The sequence below is a fragment of the Melanerpes formicivorus genome, unplaced genomic scaffold (assembly GCF_026170545.1).
Source record: "Melanerpes formicivorus ecotype bairdi unplaced genomic scaffold, bMelFor1.0.p_v2 SCAF_3, whole genome shotgun sequence".
Classification (NCBI taxonomy): domain Eukaryota; kingdom Metazoa; phylum Chordata; class Aves; order Piciformes; family Picidae; genus Melanerpes; species Melanerpes formicivorus.
This window is the reverse complement of record NW_027142355.1, coordinates 6,930,757-6,947,222: the sequence shown is the minus strand read 5'-3', so window position 1 is coordinate 6,947,222 and position 16,466 is coordinate 6,930,757. Positions and strand designations below refer to the sequence as shown.

The window sequence follows — 16,466 nt, the reverse complement described above, 5'->3', positions numbered from 1 at the left end:
TGCTCTTTCTGCTGGGGAGTTTACCAGGAAATGATCAACGATTATGCTTCCTTCAATTCTGCACTAGCTGGTGGCACTCAAGAAACTCAAAAAAGAAAAAAAAAATTAACTTGTTCAGGCACTTGAAATACAACTGAAAGTTTCTGAATTCCAGTTGCTGAGTTTATGATTTGAAGGTTGCTTTTCACTTAAATTTTCAATAATTCAATAAAGTTATATGGGTAACGAGGCTGCCAATGTTCATAGTAAATGACTAAGATGTGAAATTAAGCTGCTGTTACACTATTATTATTTGTAGCACAGTGGCATGGAGAAAGATGACCTTACTTTGAACCTTCTGGGAGGTGGGGAATGTTAATTTTTCTAAGTTAATTTTTTGTAAGTTCATTAGAACTATGGTGCAGAGAAAAAAAAAAAAAAAAAAAAGAGTTCCTTGCACTTTGTTACCCATGAGCTTCAGGGTCTTACACAACTGTGCTGTACATGGGCTGAATGTTGCTACATGGCTGAGTGGAGTTCTTAAGCCTCTTCCAATCTGTGTCTAAAACAGAGCAGAGCTTAGGATGTAGTTAAACTCATTAAGATGACAGCACTTCTGGACATATACAGCGACTTGCATTTGGTTGCCTGACATGAAGGTTTACATTAACTTCTGTACTCAAGATGCTACTTGGTACTAGGCTATTTGAAATGCTCTCTGAACATTCTCTGATACTTACAGTATCTTCAGTTTATTAACCAAAACCCAAACAGATTTTATGTCCTTTGAATTTGGCCTCCTGTTGCTTTGGAACATGCAGACTTACAGGTGAAATGCATGTCCGTATTTTAAAAGAGGCTTTTATTGCTTACAAGTTAATGGTCAGTGATGGTAAGCGCTCTCAATGTCTGATTATACTGTGAGATTTCTAAAACGGGCAGTACTTTTGACTTTGAAACCAGGAATCCCATATCCAATGAAAATTGATGCTATTACAAGCCAAAACTTGACAGCTTGTTTCCATGTTAATCACTCAGCTTTTATTAAATTTTTGCAATGATGTCATTATTCCTTGTTTTTCCTTTCAGGTTTTCCTTAAACAACAGAAGTTTTTCCTTAAGTGGAAGAGGCCTTAATCACGTCCTATTCTTTGGCAAAAACTGAGGGCTACCTTTTCCCCAACACAAGCCGCTCAGAAAACTGCACTAAGAGGGCTCCAGGGCTCAGCAGCCACCTTGTGGAAATCTATCCGGACACACCGGCGGCCCGGCCGCTCACTACAGAGCACCGACGTGCTCTTGCCGCTATTTGGAATACACATTACAAAACCGTCCCGTAGAAGAGAAGTTTTCCTTCCAGGTACTGAAACCATCGATCCGTCGTTTTCCACAGTGAGTTTACTGCAACTGGTGTTTTTAAGAATACACCTGTAATAAAGCAGACCAGGTTGAGACTGGGCAGAAACGCCACCTCAGGTGATGGTGGCCGCTCCCACTGGTGTCCGAGCACGGGTGGCCTCGGCGCAGCGCCGCACATCGCCGCCCCGCGCGCAGGTTAGCGGCGAGCCTTCCTCCCCACACGGACAAGGACGGCGCCCGTTCGCGTGGAGGGCTCGACCGTTACCCGCCGCAGCAGGCCACCCATGCCACGACCTTGGCGCTGGTGTCCAGCCAGAGTCCCGGGCCACATCCTCCGCCGGGGCTGTGGCGCCCCGTCCCGGCGGCGAGCCCCGCAAGCCCCGCGCCCCATGCCACCGCCTGGCACCTGCACAGCCCCGCCAGCAGAGCAGAGGGACAGGCGCCTGCGCACTGCGCGGCCCCTCGCCGCCAGGCCCGTAGTCACTTCCTGCCCCTGTGCCCATCCGGCTCCGGGGTCAGCGGCCGCAGCTCTGGCGGGACAGGGGACGATAAAGTTTTATTTGGGGAGGGGGAAGCCGTCCGTCCTCTCCCAGGTAGGGCCTCACCCGTGGCGCTACGGCCCTCCCCCTCGCGGTGCTGGCTTTTGGCGCTCGCTGTCACCTGCCGGCCGCTCGCCCCTCCCCACCCGGCCTCGCGCGTGGCGGGGCGGCGGGCGCGCCCGGCTCCGGCTCCTGCTTAGGCAGCGCCGTTGGGGGCACCGGGCCCAGCGGCGGGCGGGCTGCTGCTGCTTCTTGTGGTCGGTGACGCAACTTTCTTCCCACTCCCGCGGGAGCAGAAGGACACCATCCTGGGGTCTGGGAGCTGGGAACGAGGCGCGGCCAGGGGCGGCGGGAGAGCGGCGCGGCGGGAGCCGCCCGATGAGGGGGTGCGGGGCCAGGCGGCTGGGTTCGGCTCGACATGGGGAGGGGGACGGCGGCCCTGGGGTTGGCGGCAGCCGGGGTCTTCCCTCCGCCAGTCGAGGCGCAGGTGGCAGCGGGGCAAGCGCGCGTGGCTGGGCCGGGCCGCGCTGGGCGGTGGGGCCCGGGCAGGCGGGAGCGGAGCGGCCGGTCTCTCAGCAGCGGCTGATGCAGAGGGCGTTGTGAGACCTGTTGTAAACAATGGAAACTTATGCGTGAAGGGTGCCGCTGCCTCCTGGCCCACGCCGGCGCTGCTCTTGTAGGAAGTGGGTGTGAGAGGTTAGCGCTGTCCGGAGCCGCCCGTTTTCCGGGAGTAACAGTTAATGTGCGTATTTTGACAGAAACGGGCTGCTGGATGTAGAAGGAAGGTAGGCCTTGCGCACAGAAAATGCCTCTAAGGGACAAGTGTTGTCAGACTGACCACCATCATCATGGATGCTGTGAACCAGGTACAGCGATGTGTGGATGTTTTGGCTGTGCTACTTACCTCATTCGTTAAAAGCTTGCGGGAAGTACTGTGATGTTGCGAATGTGCGTCGTTAGTAACCGTTTTGGATATAAAAACTTAAGAAATTTTGCTTGGATTTTTTTTTTTTTAATATCCATGAACTGTCGTTTTAAAATTATTTCAGGAAGATAATTTCTCAGTTCGTGCAGAATGTGCAATAATCCCTAGCCACCACATGGGCATTGTATGCAGTGGACTGGGGGAAGGCAAGAAATTGTGGAAAACCAGAGGGCCTTTTTGTTTCCAAAAAGTGTAATATTCTGATTTTTTTTTTTTTTTTACTATAAAATGATGTTTCTGGCAATCTCTTGCATTTATGTTTTGCTTCACATCTTTTCTCAGAGGGGAAAAAAAAATCCTAGTCCTGAAATGGCTGTTTGCATTCTACTACAGTGTGACTTGGGAGATGTCTTCAGTGGATAGTATAATGAGTATGTTGAAGGTTCAGCTCACATGCTAGAGTTTTTCTGTAATTGTTTTTCCCGGTGTTCTGTTTGGTAGCCTAAAAGGAAATTTGGTTTCTTTGTTACTGCTTTATAGAAATTGTTGTTTGGATACTTTGACTTGTGTTTTGAAAAGAAAGGCATCAACTTTGGGAGACTGACAGTTGAAAGTTTGAACATGGAAACTTTGATAATACTTCCTTAATTAAATGCAATTTGAGAGCAGGTATTGTTCAGCTAGTAGAAATGTTTCTTTGTGTTTAAGATAAAATGTGTTTGAGTTGTTCTAGTACTTTAAAACAGCTAAAGTGCTTTGCTTGCCTTATAAGTCAGCTCCACGTATATCGATCCTCTTGATGTCAGTGGGTGTTGCACGTGCATGTTAGAGGCAGTATACAAGCCAAAATACACTATTTTTAATTAGAGGGAATAGGCTAGTAGAATACAATATGTCATTGTGTTTGGGATCTCCAAATGATTAGCTGATTTGTAATGGCTGTTATGTGTTCGTATATATAATGGTATATTGTGGGGCCAGCATAGTTGGGTGAAGTGCTCACTTTATCATTCTTTTCTTACACTGCTTTTCTTTCTGATGTTCTTTTCAGCTTGAACTTATTTATAACCTTACATCTTCTAGAAGAGCTTTCATGTTGACATATATTCAGTCTGTTTGATCTTAATATGTCTAGTTACCTTGTAGACCTCTACTACTCTTAATAAAAAAGTAAATTTTCTTGGAGGTGCTCAGTGCTTCATTAAAAAATGGAAACCTTACAATGGGGTTTAAAAGTCAAACCAAATGAATGAGGTAGGAGCAGATTTTTGAAGTACAAAGATAGTTATTTTAATGTCAGTAAGAAATCAGGTATATGACTTAGCTAATGATTTTGCAAACATGCTTGCTCTTATCCATTTAAATTTGATTTTCCCTCTGAGCAAAACTTACATGCATACAGCAATGTGATGCTGTTACTTCTCACATGCATAAATACCTAGTATTGAAGTAGCCTGTAGTCATCCTGATCAATAAATGTTTTAGTTTCAGTAGGTTTTGCAAAGATGTGATGTGGAACGAAACTTCAGAAATAAGTTATTACCGCAGCAGTTTGTTTGAACTTGAATCTGCTATAACTGATACAAATTATTCTGTAGTTCTGCTTGTACTTTTCTGTCAGCATTGCTGCTTCTAAATTCAGTTTCAGTGTTTAGGTGTGTACTGACAACACTGAAATCACATAGTATGCTGTGAAGTACAGTATGTGTTAATGTTTTTTGTACATCTGTTTTGGTTTGAATGGTGGGAGTCAAGTAAATGTTCTGGGGAATTGCTTTAATGGATGAAAATTTCAAGTAAGTTAATTTGGCTTTTTCTATTTCAATTTTTGTGTTTGATACCCATAGCTTTAAATACACATTTTCTTTAAATTATCAAAATGACAGCAAACTGTCAGAAGGCATAGTGGCTGGAAAATTCAATATTGACTGGTTTTTAATGCAGTATAAATTAAGGCTTTTGAGTAAGGCAGCTTGTACTGTAGTCCTGACCTTTCTTTTTAGCTAGCTTATCGTGTGCATAGAAAAATCCATAAACTTAATAAAAAATCACTGTAATGTTCTCTAATGGCTTATTATCCTTTTGTATATTTCAGTGCATCTGCTGGAACCTGGTGATCCTCCACTATTACAGCAGCCTCTGCAAACATCAAAATCTGGTATTCAACAAATCATTGAGTGTTTTCGATCAGGTATGAAACTATGACTAATGACTTGAGAACGTCATTACCTTGCTATAAGGTTTATATATATTTAATATGTTAAAATAGCCACCCCTTGACTTTCTACAAATTTGCAAACTATTTCTAGGTTTTTGGATTTAGATGCTGTTCCATTTTCATATAATTTAGTGAATGTACACCTTCTGCTGTATAATTATCTCTCAGAAATATTAGAAGTTAGTTTGTCATCCTGCTTTGTGTCATCCTTCCTGCTGTAATTATTGAGTTTATCCTAAAACTAATGAAATGAGGAGAAAATTTATTGCTTACCTTGAACTTTGTAGAGTTGTTTTATCGTGTTTTTTTAAGTAAGACTTTACTACTCTTTACAACTACTTGAGGTTATAGCAAGGTGGGTGTTGGTCTTTTCTCCCTTGTATCAGGTGATAGAAAAGAAGAAATAGCCTCAAATTGTGCCAGGGGTGGTTTAGATTGGATATTAGGAAAAATTTCTTTACTGAAAGTGATCAGGCATTGGAATAAGCTGCCCAGGGAGGTGATGGAATCCCTGTCCCTGGAGGCGTTTAAAAAACATGTACATGTGGTACTTCAGGATGTGGTTTAATGGTCATAGTGGTGTTAGGTTGATGGTTAGACTCAATGATCTTAGATCTTGTCCAACCAAACCAGTTCCCCAGTTTTGGGGGCTTTAAATACATACAGTGAATCTAAGAATAACTACCGAGTGTTTGGGTAAGCATGCCAGACATGATTGAAACCTTTAATGTTTTCTAGCTATTTCTGTGTTTCTGATACTGTGAACCAAGCATTGTATTTTTTACAGCCGTTGGTTTGAAACTGAAGTGATCTCTTTACCAGTACTGTCTATATGTTTTTAGATTTTTTTCATGGACAGCTGTTACAGATATTAGATGTTTCAAGTCTAGGTCATTGCTGCTATGTAATGGAATGCCTGTATGGGTTGAGTCTTGTAAAAGTGTGCAGTATTTAAATCCTCCACTAGCATTTCAACAACTTTATACAAGAAGAAAAACCAGGTGTGAGAGTTGTCATTAGTAACCTTCTCTAATTTGTCTGAGGTTGTCTAAGGCCTCAGATATGTGTGGCAGGCTGCTTCCACTTGAAGCAGAGTAATAGGATCTCTACTGGTAATAGCATGAGCTTGTTGCAAGAATGCTGTCTCTGGGCTGCTTCCAGACTGGGCTCACTAGCAGATGTTAATAGCTTACCTTGACACCTGCAGTCATCTGCAGCAGGGAAGTTGGGAAATGGCAAAAAGACTTAGACCAAAATTTTACTGGTTAATTTTGAGCAAACAATATTTCATTATGGAAAAACCTATTTTGATTCTTGTGGTAAAGAAATAAAGATTAAAGTTAGAGTATTGCCTGTTACTGTTTATGTGGTTCTAGCAGAAACTTTTAACATCCAAAGCATTAAGAGTAACAGATGAATTTGAAACTGGTGGTTTTGGGTTTTTTTTGTTGCTTTTTTTCCTAACAATGCAATTGCTTGCAAAAGGTCTACACATTGGTATTTCTGCTTCAAAGTTGTATAAGGTGGTTTGAAGCCAGAGTGACTACCGTGTCATCTGGCATGACCTCTAGTATGTCATAAATCCTTTAATCTGACCCAGTAATTCTTAAATAATTTGGATTAGACAAAAATATTTCAGCCCTGAATGGAAAAAGACTGAAATACCGGTATAAGAGTAGAGAGAATGAAGGACTTGTGTTTCCCTTGATTGAGAAATAGTGGACAATTACATGATTGGTTGGTTGGTTTGGGAGAGAGGTTTGTGGCTAGGACATTTGTCAAGAGCATGGCTAAACTGGTTAATTGTGTGCTATCACCAAATTGAATGCTTTTTGTTTGAATTACAGTTTGGTAACTTACTGGACTTTTATCTACATGGATCACCTTCAGTTTTGTTCAGCTGGGCTTTTCTCAGTGGCTTTCTGTACATGCAGAAATTATTGGTGAGATAAACAACTCACCAATTGGTGAGGTAAACAACTTGCTTTTGGATGACTTTTCTACAATTTTCAAATTTGGGCTTTAGACTGAATCTAAATATTTGTCCAGTAGTCTGTAAAATACAGATGGTCTGTAAAAATACAAGTCAGATGAAGGTGAGGTTAGTAATGCTTGAAGAAAGTGCAGTGAGAGAAGATAAGAGGCTAAGGCTGTGGCCCAGGAAAGGCATAGGAGGGGACAGAAGCTGATGGTAGCTTCAGATAATTCAGTTCAAGTCTCATTTTTGGGCAACTGTTGAAGAAGGAAATGGCACTGTGCTTTTGTAAAACTCAAGTTTTAACAAATTTTGTAGTACTACAAAAATAAAAAGTTGTCTTGGTATGGCCAATTTGTATTGAAGAACTAATAGTGGTTATGCTTTAGTAATTGTTCTGAGACTGAGTTTGAGCTTTAGAAGGAATTCTTAGAGAAATGTCTGTGATGACAGAAAACTTGAACTTGTATTTCAGCTTGAAAAATTCTTAATGCTGTTTGTCCTTGTCTGGTATTAGTTATTCTTGTTCCAGTTTCATTATGTTTTTGCTTCTTGGACTAATTTTGATCAATTTTGACATATTCCATTATAAGAAAAAAAATTAAGATAGAGAAATTAGCTGAATTTTATTAACTGGTGTTTCTTTCTAATCTGGAGTGTGGTACATGTTTAAATTCATTGATATTTGTGGGAATTACATTCATAATTGTCATGAGATGAGACATGAAAGAGTGGATTTGAAGTGTAATTTAAACTCTGAATTCTTTAGTTCATTAAGCAAGACAGGAGCTGGAATGTGCCAACAATGCTGGATTTGGGGTGGTGTTTGAATATACCTTGTGTACTAACTGGGCAAACATGCATATTTTGTCACACTGCCTATGTTTTTTGAATGTATTTGCCTCTCAGCAGGCTGAAAATAGGTCTTCAGTTCTACTTTGTTGCCTGAGCATCACCATCTCTGTTTGGGTCAGATCCCTCGATGTTAGTTTTTCCTCTTTATTTTACTGTATGGTCTAGTTTTCTGACTTACCAAGTGCTGTTTTAATACAAAATAGCTGTATATATCTTGCTTTTTTTGTGCTGTTGGATACAAGCACAAATTAGAAATACTGCAGACTTCTCTAGGTGTTTATTCTTTCCTGTTGGACAATTGTGTTGCCACTAGATACTGTAGTATAGAATTGTAGAAAGGCTTTGGTTGGAAGGAACCTTAGATATAATCCGCTCCAACCTCCCTGCTATGGGCAGGGATGCCTCTCAACTAGACTTGGTTGCCTAAGGTCTCACCCAATCTGGCCTTAAACACCTCCGGGGAGGAGGCATCCACAGCCTCCCTGGGCAGCCTATTCTGGAGTTCCAGCAACCTTGTATTGAAGAATTTTTCCCAAAGATCCAGTCTGAACCTACTCTCCCTCAGCTTAAAACCATTCCCTCCTGTCCTATCACTAGACACCCTTATGAAAAGTCCCTCTCCAGCCTTCCTGTAGGATGGACTCCTTCTTAATGTTTGCTGCTTGTTTTTTGTCATAAACTGTAATGTGTGTAATGCTTGAGGGTTTTTCGTGTAGTTTATGTTTCCAAAGGTATCATGTTTTTGTAGTGTAACTTGGAATATGTATCATAAACCTACAGTGCAATGAAGTAGCATTCACACAAGATAGAATGTTTTTATAATTGTCATGTTTTAAAATGGTTCCACTTTCATAGGATGATGTGAATTAAAACATGAACAGAAAACCTTCCTTAAGTGTAATGTTTCTTTTATTACAGGAACTAAACAACTCAAGCATATCTTGTTAAAAGATGTGGACACCATTTTTGAATGTAAATTGTGCCGGAGTCTCTTCAGGGGATTACCAAATTTAATTACTCATAAAAAGTTTTATTGTCCTCCAAGTCTCCAGATGGATGACAGTAAGTCTTACTAATTGAAATGTTTAATAGAGCTATCTGAGTTGAGTCACTTACTTTTCTGTACCATTAATACAAACATAGCATAAACAAAATGGAAAAAAAAAAAGTGGATTTAAATTTCAGTAGTAACTTAGGTAGATCACTTCTGTGGTAGCAAAGAAATTGCAGCACTGACTTAATGTACATTATTAACAACTGAGACCACTGTCAATGTCATAACTTGATAGCTAGTTTATATAGCCAAACTTTTAGTGAGAATGTCACTGTCAACAGTTTTTATTTTTTTCTCCCCACCCCCTCCTTTGTGTCTTTCCCTGTTTCCTGTGAAAGATGCCCAAAACTGGGAAATGAAGCTTATAGGAAAGTGTGGGTCTGACAAGGCATTTGAGTTTTAGGTCAGCATAGCTCTGATGGACTTCAGCTTCACACTAAGGTGTCATGGAAAAATACCCATAGTTATCTCCTGTACTTAGGAAGTGTTTAGTGTCACAGATGCAATTCAGTAATACTTATTAAGAAACACAGATGAAAAGTTCACCCTTTTCTTTGAGGACCTGTGCTTCAATAATGCTAGCTTTTTTCCCCCACAGCCTCACCTGACCTTATATTTCATTAAGATACTTTGTGTGATTGTGCCCAGATGGCAAAAAAAGAAAGTATTTTTCTGTAAAAGGAAACTTATAAACTTATTAAAGTCTCATTCCAGTGATGACTTTTTGTCATCTGAGTAAAGCTGAATAATTTGGAAATGTGTCAGCATTCAAAAAAAAATTTTGTGTAGCTTTCTGATTACCTTGATCTCTTGACTAGAAAGAAGAGAGGTGCAATGAGGATTTTCCTTGCCTTGTTAATGCCATCCTGCCTCAGTATTAAAAAAACCAGAAAGAACAGAGATTTACGTAGGCAATAACCTTCCCACATTGTCAGCTAGTTTTGTGATGAGAAGGTGAAAAGACTACTAGTCGCCTTCTTTAAACGAGTGTGCGTGGCTAGTTGCAGAGTTGCAGAGCTTCTCTGTGAAGAGACGAGAGTTGAATTTTGTAAACAAGGTCAGAAATGTATCTGACCTACATGCAAAAGTTTCTGACTTGCTATCCAGCTCTTAACATTCTGGCCTTTTTTCCCTTGAATGATACTGGATTTTTCTGTCCTTAATGTTTCTATCTTACTGTTATCACTGATCCTATTAACAGCTTTGGTATTACTAAAAGCTTTCCCTGCCCCAGAAGTTAGGTTCTCCCTTATCTGCTTGTATCTTCATGCAGTGCTCAGGTTACACAGACTTTTCATTCTTTCTTAAGGACTGTTCAGAACTGACAGATAAGGGCATTTTTCCAGAATTGGGTTCCTTTGTTGAGAATACCCTTTTCCAGCAGTAGGAGAATCAGTTTCTAATGATACTTTAGACTTAGTTTCACACTTGCAGAACAAGCTTGGGTGTATGATGTTATTTTTGCCAATAAAATCGATTTAATCTTGGCAAAAGTAATTTTGACTTTAGGTGACTTTCACATTAGCAGGCTTCCAATATCATCTCTTAATAAAAACGGTAACTTATGCTGATATGATAACAATGATTACTTAAAGTCTCTAAGTGTAAGTGGTCAGAAAAATAGTACAAATACAGGATTTGTGCAAATTTAGTGACTGAACTGATCCAGTGGTTAAAAGATACTTTGAAACTAATTACCAGATCATTTAAAAATACCTTTGCCTCTTTTCACAGACCTCCCAGATACAAACGATAAACAGAGTCAAGCCATAAATGACCTTCTGGAAGCAATCTATCCGAGGGTAGATAAACAAGAATATATAATTAAATTGCAGCCTATAGAAACAAATCAGAATGCTGTATTTCAATATATATCAAGGACTGATAGCCCAGATGAGAACACGGAAAGCAGTAATACTGCTGATCAAGCTCCAGTACAGGAACCCAGCCCTGAGCAAAACAAGACTGTTTCAGCTCCAGCCCCAGTCCCAGCTGGGGAGACTGTAGAATTACCTCCTGCTGATCCTGCTACAAACAAAGTGATACCTACTCCTGAAGAACAGCCTCCAGCAGTAAATCCTGAGTTGGACTCTCTGGATAATTCTGATTTTGGCCACCAGTTGATATGTTGCCTTTGTAGGAAAGAATTTCATTCTAGACGCAGTGTACGCCGTCACATTCGAAAAGTGCACAAAAAAAAGATGGAAGAGCTAAAGAAGTATATAGAAACTAAAAAGAAACCAAACCAGTGCTCCGCGAAAGGACGAAATAAGAATGTTCTTGTAACGTTAGGTAGAAGTTGTCCTGTGTGTTATAAATCATTTGCTACAAAAGCCAATGTAAGGAGGCATTTTGATGAAGTTCACAGAGGATTAAGAAGGGATTCCATTACTCCTGATATAGCTACAAAGCCTGGGCAACCTTTGTTCTTGGATACAGTTTCAGCTAAAAAATCTTTTAAGACCAGAAAACAAAAGTCGTCTTCAAAGGCTGAATACAATTTAACTGCATGCAAATGCCTTCTGTGCAAGAGAAAATATAGTTCTCAAATAATGCTGAAAAGGCACATGCAAATTGTTCACAAGATAACTCTTTCTGGAAAGAACTCTAAAAGAGAGAAAGGACCCAACAATACTGCCAATGGCACAGAAATAAAAGTAAAAGTCGAACCAGCAGATTCTGTAGAACCTTCACCCCCTTCCATTGCCCTTTCTCCGCAGAATGAATTGAAGGGAACAAATCATTCAAACGAGAAAAAGAGCACACCATCAGCACAGAAAAATAAAGTTAAACAGGACCTTGAAAACCCTAAATCAGCCTCTAAATCAACCACTAAATCAGCCTCTAAATCAGCTACTAAATCAGCCTCTAAGTCAACCAGTGCATCTGCTGCAGGTGGCCAGCAAAAAAACAGGAAGCCAAAACTTTCAGCTGGCTTTGACTTCAAGCAGCTTTACTGTAAACTCTGTAAACGCCAGTTTACTTCTAAGCAGAACTTGACAAAGCACATTGAATTACATACAGATGGAAATAACATTTATGTTAAATACTACAGGTGTCCACTCTGCTCTTACGAAACACGTCGCAAACGTGATGTGATAAGGCACATCACGGTAGTTCATAAAAAGTCACCACGCTACCTTGGGAAAATAACGGCGAGTTTGGAAATTAGAGCAATAAAAAAGCCAATCGATCTTGTTCTAAATAAGGTGACCAAAAGAGGCCCTCAGAGGGATGAAACAAAACAGATTGCTTCAAAACAGGATGCCATCTCTAATTCTCCCAATAAAAAGTATGAAGGAGCTGACGTTGGCATTGAAGTAAAAGTAACAAAAAACTTTTCTCTGCACCGATGCAATAAATGTGGGAAAGCCTTTGCCAGGAAAGCTTTTCTAGAACATCATAAGAAAACGCACAAAGCAAATGTATCTCATTCAACTGAAGAAAATAAAACCAAAGGCAGAAGTACAAGATCTAAAGCTGTTGTCTGGTGAGGGAAAGAAAAAATGTTTTGTCAGGTCTTCTTATTTGTTTGTTTTAAAACAAACAAACAAACACATCCACTGCCTTTTTTTTTTCCTCCTTGCTGATTTAGGGCTGAAAATATGGTCTTTGTTTTTTTTCATAGATTTTATTGTTTTAAAGGCTTAAATGCCAACATAGATACTGAATTTGTTTCTTAAATTTTATTTTTGGTGTTTCAGAAAAGAGTTTATTTCTAAATTTGTCATTGTAGGAATTTGGAATAGAACATAGATTAGAATATACCGAGTCCACTCTACGTTTTCTTAAGGCATCTCTTGTAATCAATATTTGTACATTTCTAAGCCAGTAATTTTTTAAAATTAACAGTACTGTGGTTTCAATAACTTAATCTGTTAATTAACTTCTCAGTGACCCAGTTGAAGAAGTATTAAAGGTACTACTGTGAAAGCTGTTGACAGAAAATATCTCTTCGATCATATTGGAATTAGCATTCCTGTTCTCTTTCTTTCTTTGTTAAAAAAAATGCATATTGCCTATTCCCTGTCAGCAAAAGGACATAGAGCATTTCTTTGGGCTGTAAGTAGGATGCTTTCTTGCTTTGATTGAGAATCAGTAAGAATTAGGTGTCTAGAAGCACCTTTAAAATCGTGAAGTACAGGATTTGATTCTTTTAATGCTTATATAAATAAGCACAAGTTTGGAGACTTAGGGTCATGTACTTTTTAAAGTGTTCAAGTCTCATCAATTTTTTTTTGGGTAAGCCTAAATATTTTTAGAAATCTGGCCAATAATTTTCTAAACTTCTGCTTATGTGGTACTCTTGGAATTTTTTTTACACTTGGATGGTTGTAGTGATAGTTTCTCAGTTTTCCATAGCCGTCATGTTAAAGCTGGCCTGTTCTTAAAAGGACCTTTTAAAAAAGGAAATAACATAAGTATGTATATGTGCAGTCACTTTGTTTTTCAGAATGACTGATGCCTGAAGCTTGGGAGATTGTACAAAAAACTATAATGAGGAAAGTAGTGAAACCTGGAAGAGTTTATAACATCCTTTTTCAGAATTATTCTAGCATATTTGGTGGAAACAAAACCGAGTACATGTGCCTTGTTCTGTATTTCAACTCTGAAATGCTATTTCCCAGGAGATAATTTGGTTTGAGTTTGGCTTTTGTAATGAATTGTCACCCACCTATGTTAAATTGTAATCTGGTGCTTTTGTGACTTCCTAGCAAATCCTTGCTAAGTGGGATAGACCTTCAAAAATTGACTGAGCTGCATCCTGAATTATGCAGAGTTTAAGGGGAGAAATGACTTCTGCATTTTGATCAAGAATTAAAAATTTAGCCTTATAAATTATTTATATTGTGTAATGTAAAACAGAATTATATGGGTAAACTCAAAGTATTAATATATTCCCATTTCTCCTCAGATGGGTTCAAGTGAAGTTTGGAAAGTTTGGAGTTCAGTTGAATGAAAAGGACTTTAGTTTTGTTGGAACCTCTGATATCTTGGTAGTGGTACTGTAAAGAGGAGATATTTTCATGAGCTGTTTTCTTACTAAATCATTTGACAGTAGGACAGTGCCTCCTCCCCAGATACTGGAGTAGTTGAAATGCACATGGTTCTAAATTAGCTGTTATCTCTCTGCAGTTAAAGTTTATCAGCGTAGAACAGTGAAATTAAAAAGAGGTGCAGAGGCAACTTAATGAACCACAGCTTTGAAAGAAGATTTTTTGCTCTTTGTTTAGGAAATCATCATCAGAGAGTTCACTGTGAGTACTGGTCCTCCCTGGCAGAGCTAATTGATGAACAACTCTTAACTTTTTCATGGTATCCTACTTTGGCAAATGCTGTATTACAAACTGTTTTAAATTTATTACAAGTGAATGTATGAGAGCAAACAACATAGTGCGTATTGGCTGAATTGTACTAATTTTTAGTGTTTGCCATAACAACAGTTTGTTCTTACTGACTGATTTCCCAGTTCTGGGGCATTCTGAATTTCACTGTACTGGAGTTGCTTCAAAGATGTCCATTTTGTTTCCATATGTGGGTCATAAGAAAACTTCGTAAACGTCTAGAAAGTTTACAAGAATATCCACATTCCTCTTTATTTTTTTTTTATTAAAAAAAAAAAAATACACAAGCACTTTAATGATAGTTGCAGTTTATTTTTTCAGTTTATTTTTTTGAAAGATCAACACACTAATGTTAATATGAAGGTAGTGAATATCTGCTGATGTATTATAGACAGACAATCTGTGCACAACCACTTAAAACATTAGGATATTTCATTAAAGATTAATAAAAAGGGAGGCTAGTATGGGAGAAACTCAAAATGTCATTTCTCTCAAGATCATGAATGACCACTATAGGTAGCACTTGACTTTGTATACAACTTTGAAAATGCTTTAGATACAATTTTTTAAAAAAAATGTTTTAATCAAGACTGTAGTAAAACAGTTGCATGCCTACCATTATGAAATTCTTGGCAGGTTTCATGCATCAGTGGTTTGGGTTACTTTTGGTTTGGTTTTTACTTTTTAGAAAATATTTTGTTTAGTAATTTGTGTCAAATTGCTACAACTTGAAAGGTATTGTACATCAGAAGAAATACCATGTTTTTTATATAGGTTCACTCCCTTACTTAGGGAGGTGCCTCATGTTCATATATACTTTTTTGTATAAAATATATCTAAAATGTTGATCACAAGATCAGGAGTAAAAATACTTTTATGGATAAAGAAATATTTGGCCCTGTTAGTGCATTGCACTAAAAATACTGTGAATAGGAACTGAACTGTATCTGTTGCTCACAATGTTCTATATTGAATGTACATGCTTTTGTTTGGATAAATGTACTGTATTTGATGGAAAATAAAACAGACTGGAAATGACTTTTAAGTCTTGGTAAACCTGGAATATCTTGTCCCTTAACAATCAGAAATTCGAATGTTTGCATTTGTGTAAAGTTTTACTCTTTGATCACTGAAACTAGTTGCTTGTAATATTTTGTTGTAATAAATGTTATTTGTTTGGTTATGAAAAGTTTGGCACTTGTGAACGCTTCTCCGCACTGATGGTTGAGCCTTGCTATATTCTGATGATACTGGCTTTTTGTTCCTTGTAAAGGTATCTCTTCATAAACTGAGCAGAGCATAGTTTTATTATGCTCTTATAAGAAACAAAATAGAATATTAATAGAGTACCTAGTTTTGCCTTGTGGTTAATGTTGATGGCAGTCTAAAGTTGCATCTTTTTATGGTTGGAATATACGAAAAGACCTGCCGTAATCATTGTTTGTTCTTTTGTAAAGGAGGAAAGATCTGAAGCTATTTATGTAGGTGCATTTTAACTAATTTTCCTGAATGCCTGTGGATTAAGAAATAAAGATGCAGGCATAGTGATAGAATAACTCTTCATTTATCTAGTTCTTGTGGTTTCTGCTCTCTGCATCTTGAAATATGTGAGAGTGAAGTTACTGTGATTTCAAAGGGAAGCTGTCTTCACTACTTCTGAATCTGTGCAGATAAACAGAGCTACAAAATTGATTTTACTTGAGGCCTTGGGTAGTTAATATCTTCTTAAAGACGCAGTTTAATAATTCACAATTGCCACAGGGTTTTCTTTTCCCTTGAGGTTAATTCTTCTGAGTAGGTCTTTTGAAACAAGTTTCTGTATCATTCTGACTTATGGAACAGTTCATCTTTTTCCTTTTTTTTCCAATAGCAAGAGTAAATGATTATGAAGGACTTGTTAAATTTAGTGATTTTTTTTAAGTCTTTCCATATAACCATCTTGAATGAGAGGAAACAAAACTTTAAAGGGAGAATGATTGCTTATTCTTTAAGAAGTATTTTTTTTGACAAATCCTGAAAAGTTGTGATAAAGCTTTGAAAATAATCAAGATCCATGTGGGCACTTACCTACAGGGTTACATATTAATGTATCGATATGAGATTTTTAGTTAAGATGCAGCCTTGCATTATTGATAAGGCACTTTAGTTTGGCTTGTTTTGTTTGGACTAGCCAAAGAGAAATGCTTTAATTGGCCTTCAGCATTGAGGTTGCCTTGT

At 38.6% G+C, this 16,466-nt stretch overlaps 1 protein-coding gene across 1 annotated transcript; it reads left to right on the top strand.

Annotated features, from left to right (window-relative positions):
• Positions 1-1,839: 1,839 nt before the first annotated feature.
• On the top strand, positions 1,840-16,008 carry ZNF800 (zinc finger protein 800). The gene is made up of 5 exons (XM_068165681.1): positions 1,840-1,931; positions 2,636-2,743; positions 4,898-4,993; positions 8,769-8,912; positions 10,639-16,008. Exons 2-5 carry the CDS (start codon positions 2,683-2,685, stop codon positions 12,396-12,398), a joined length of 2,061 nt encoding a protein of 686 aa, XP_068021782.1. The 5' UTR covers positions 1,840-1,931; positions 2,636-2,682; the 3' UTR covers positions 12,399-16,008.
• The last annotated feature ends 458 nt before the right edge of the window (positions 16,009-16,466 follow it).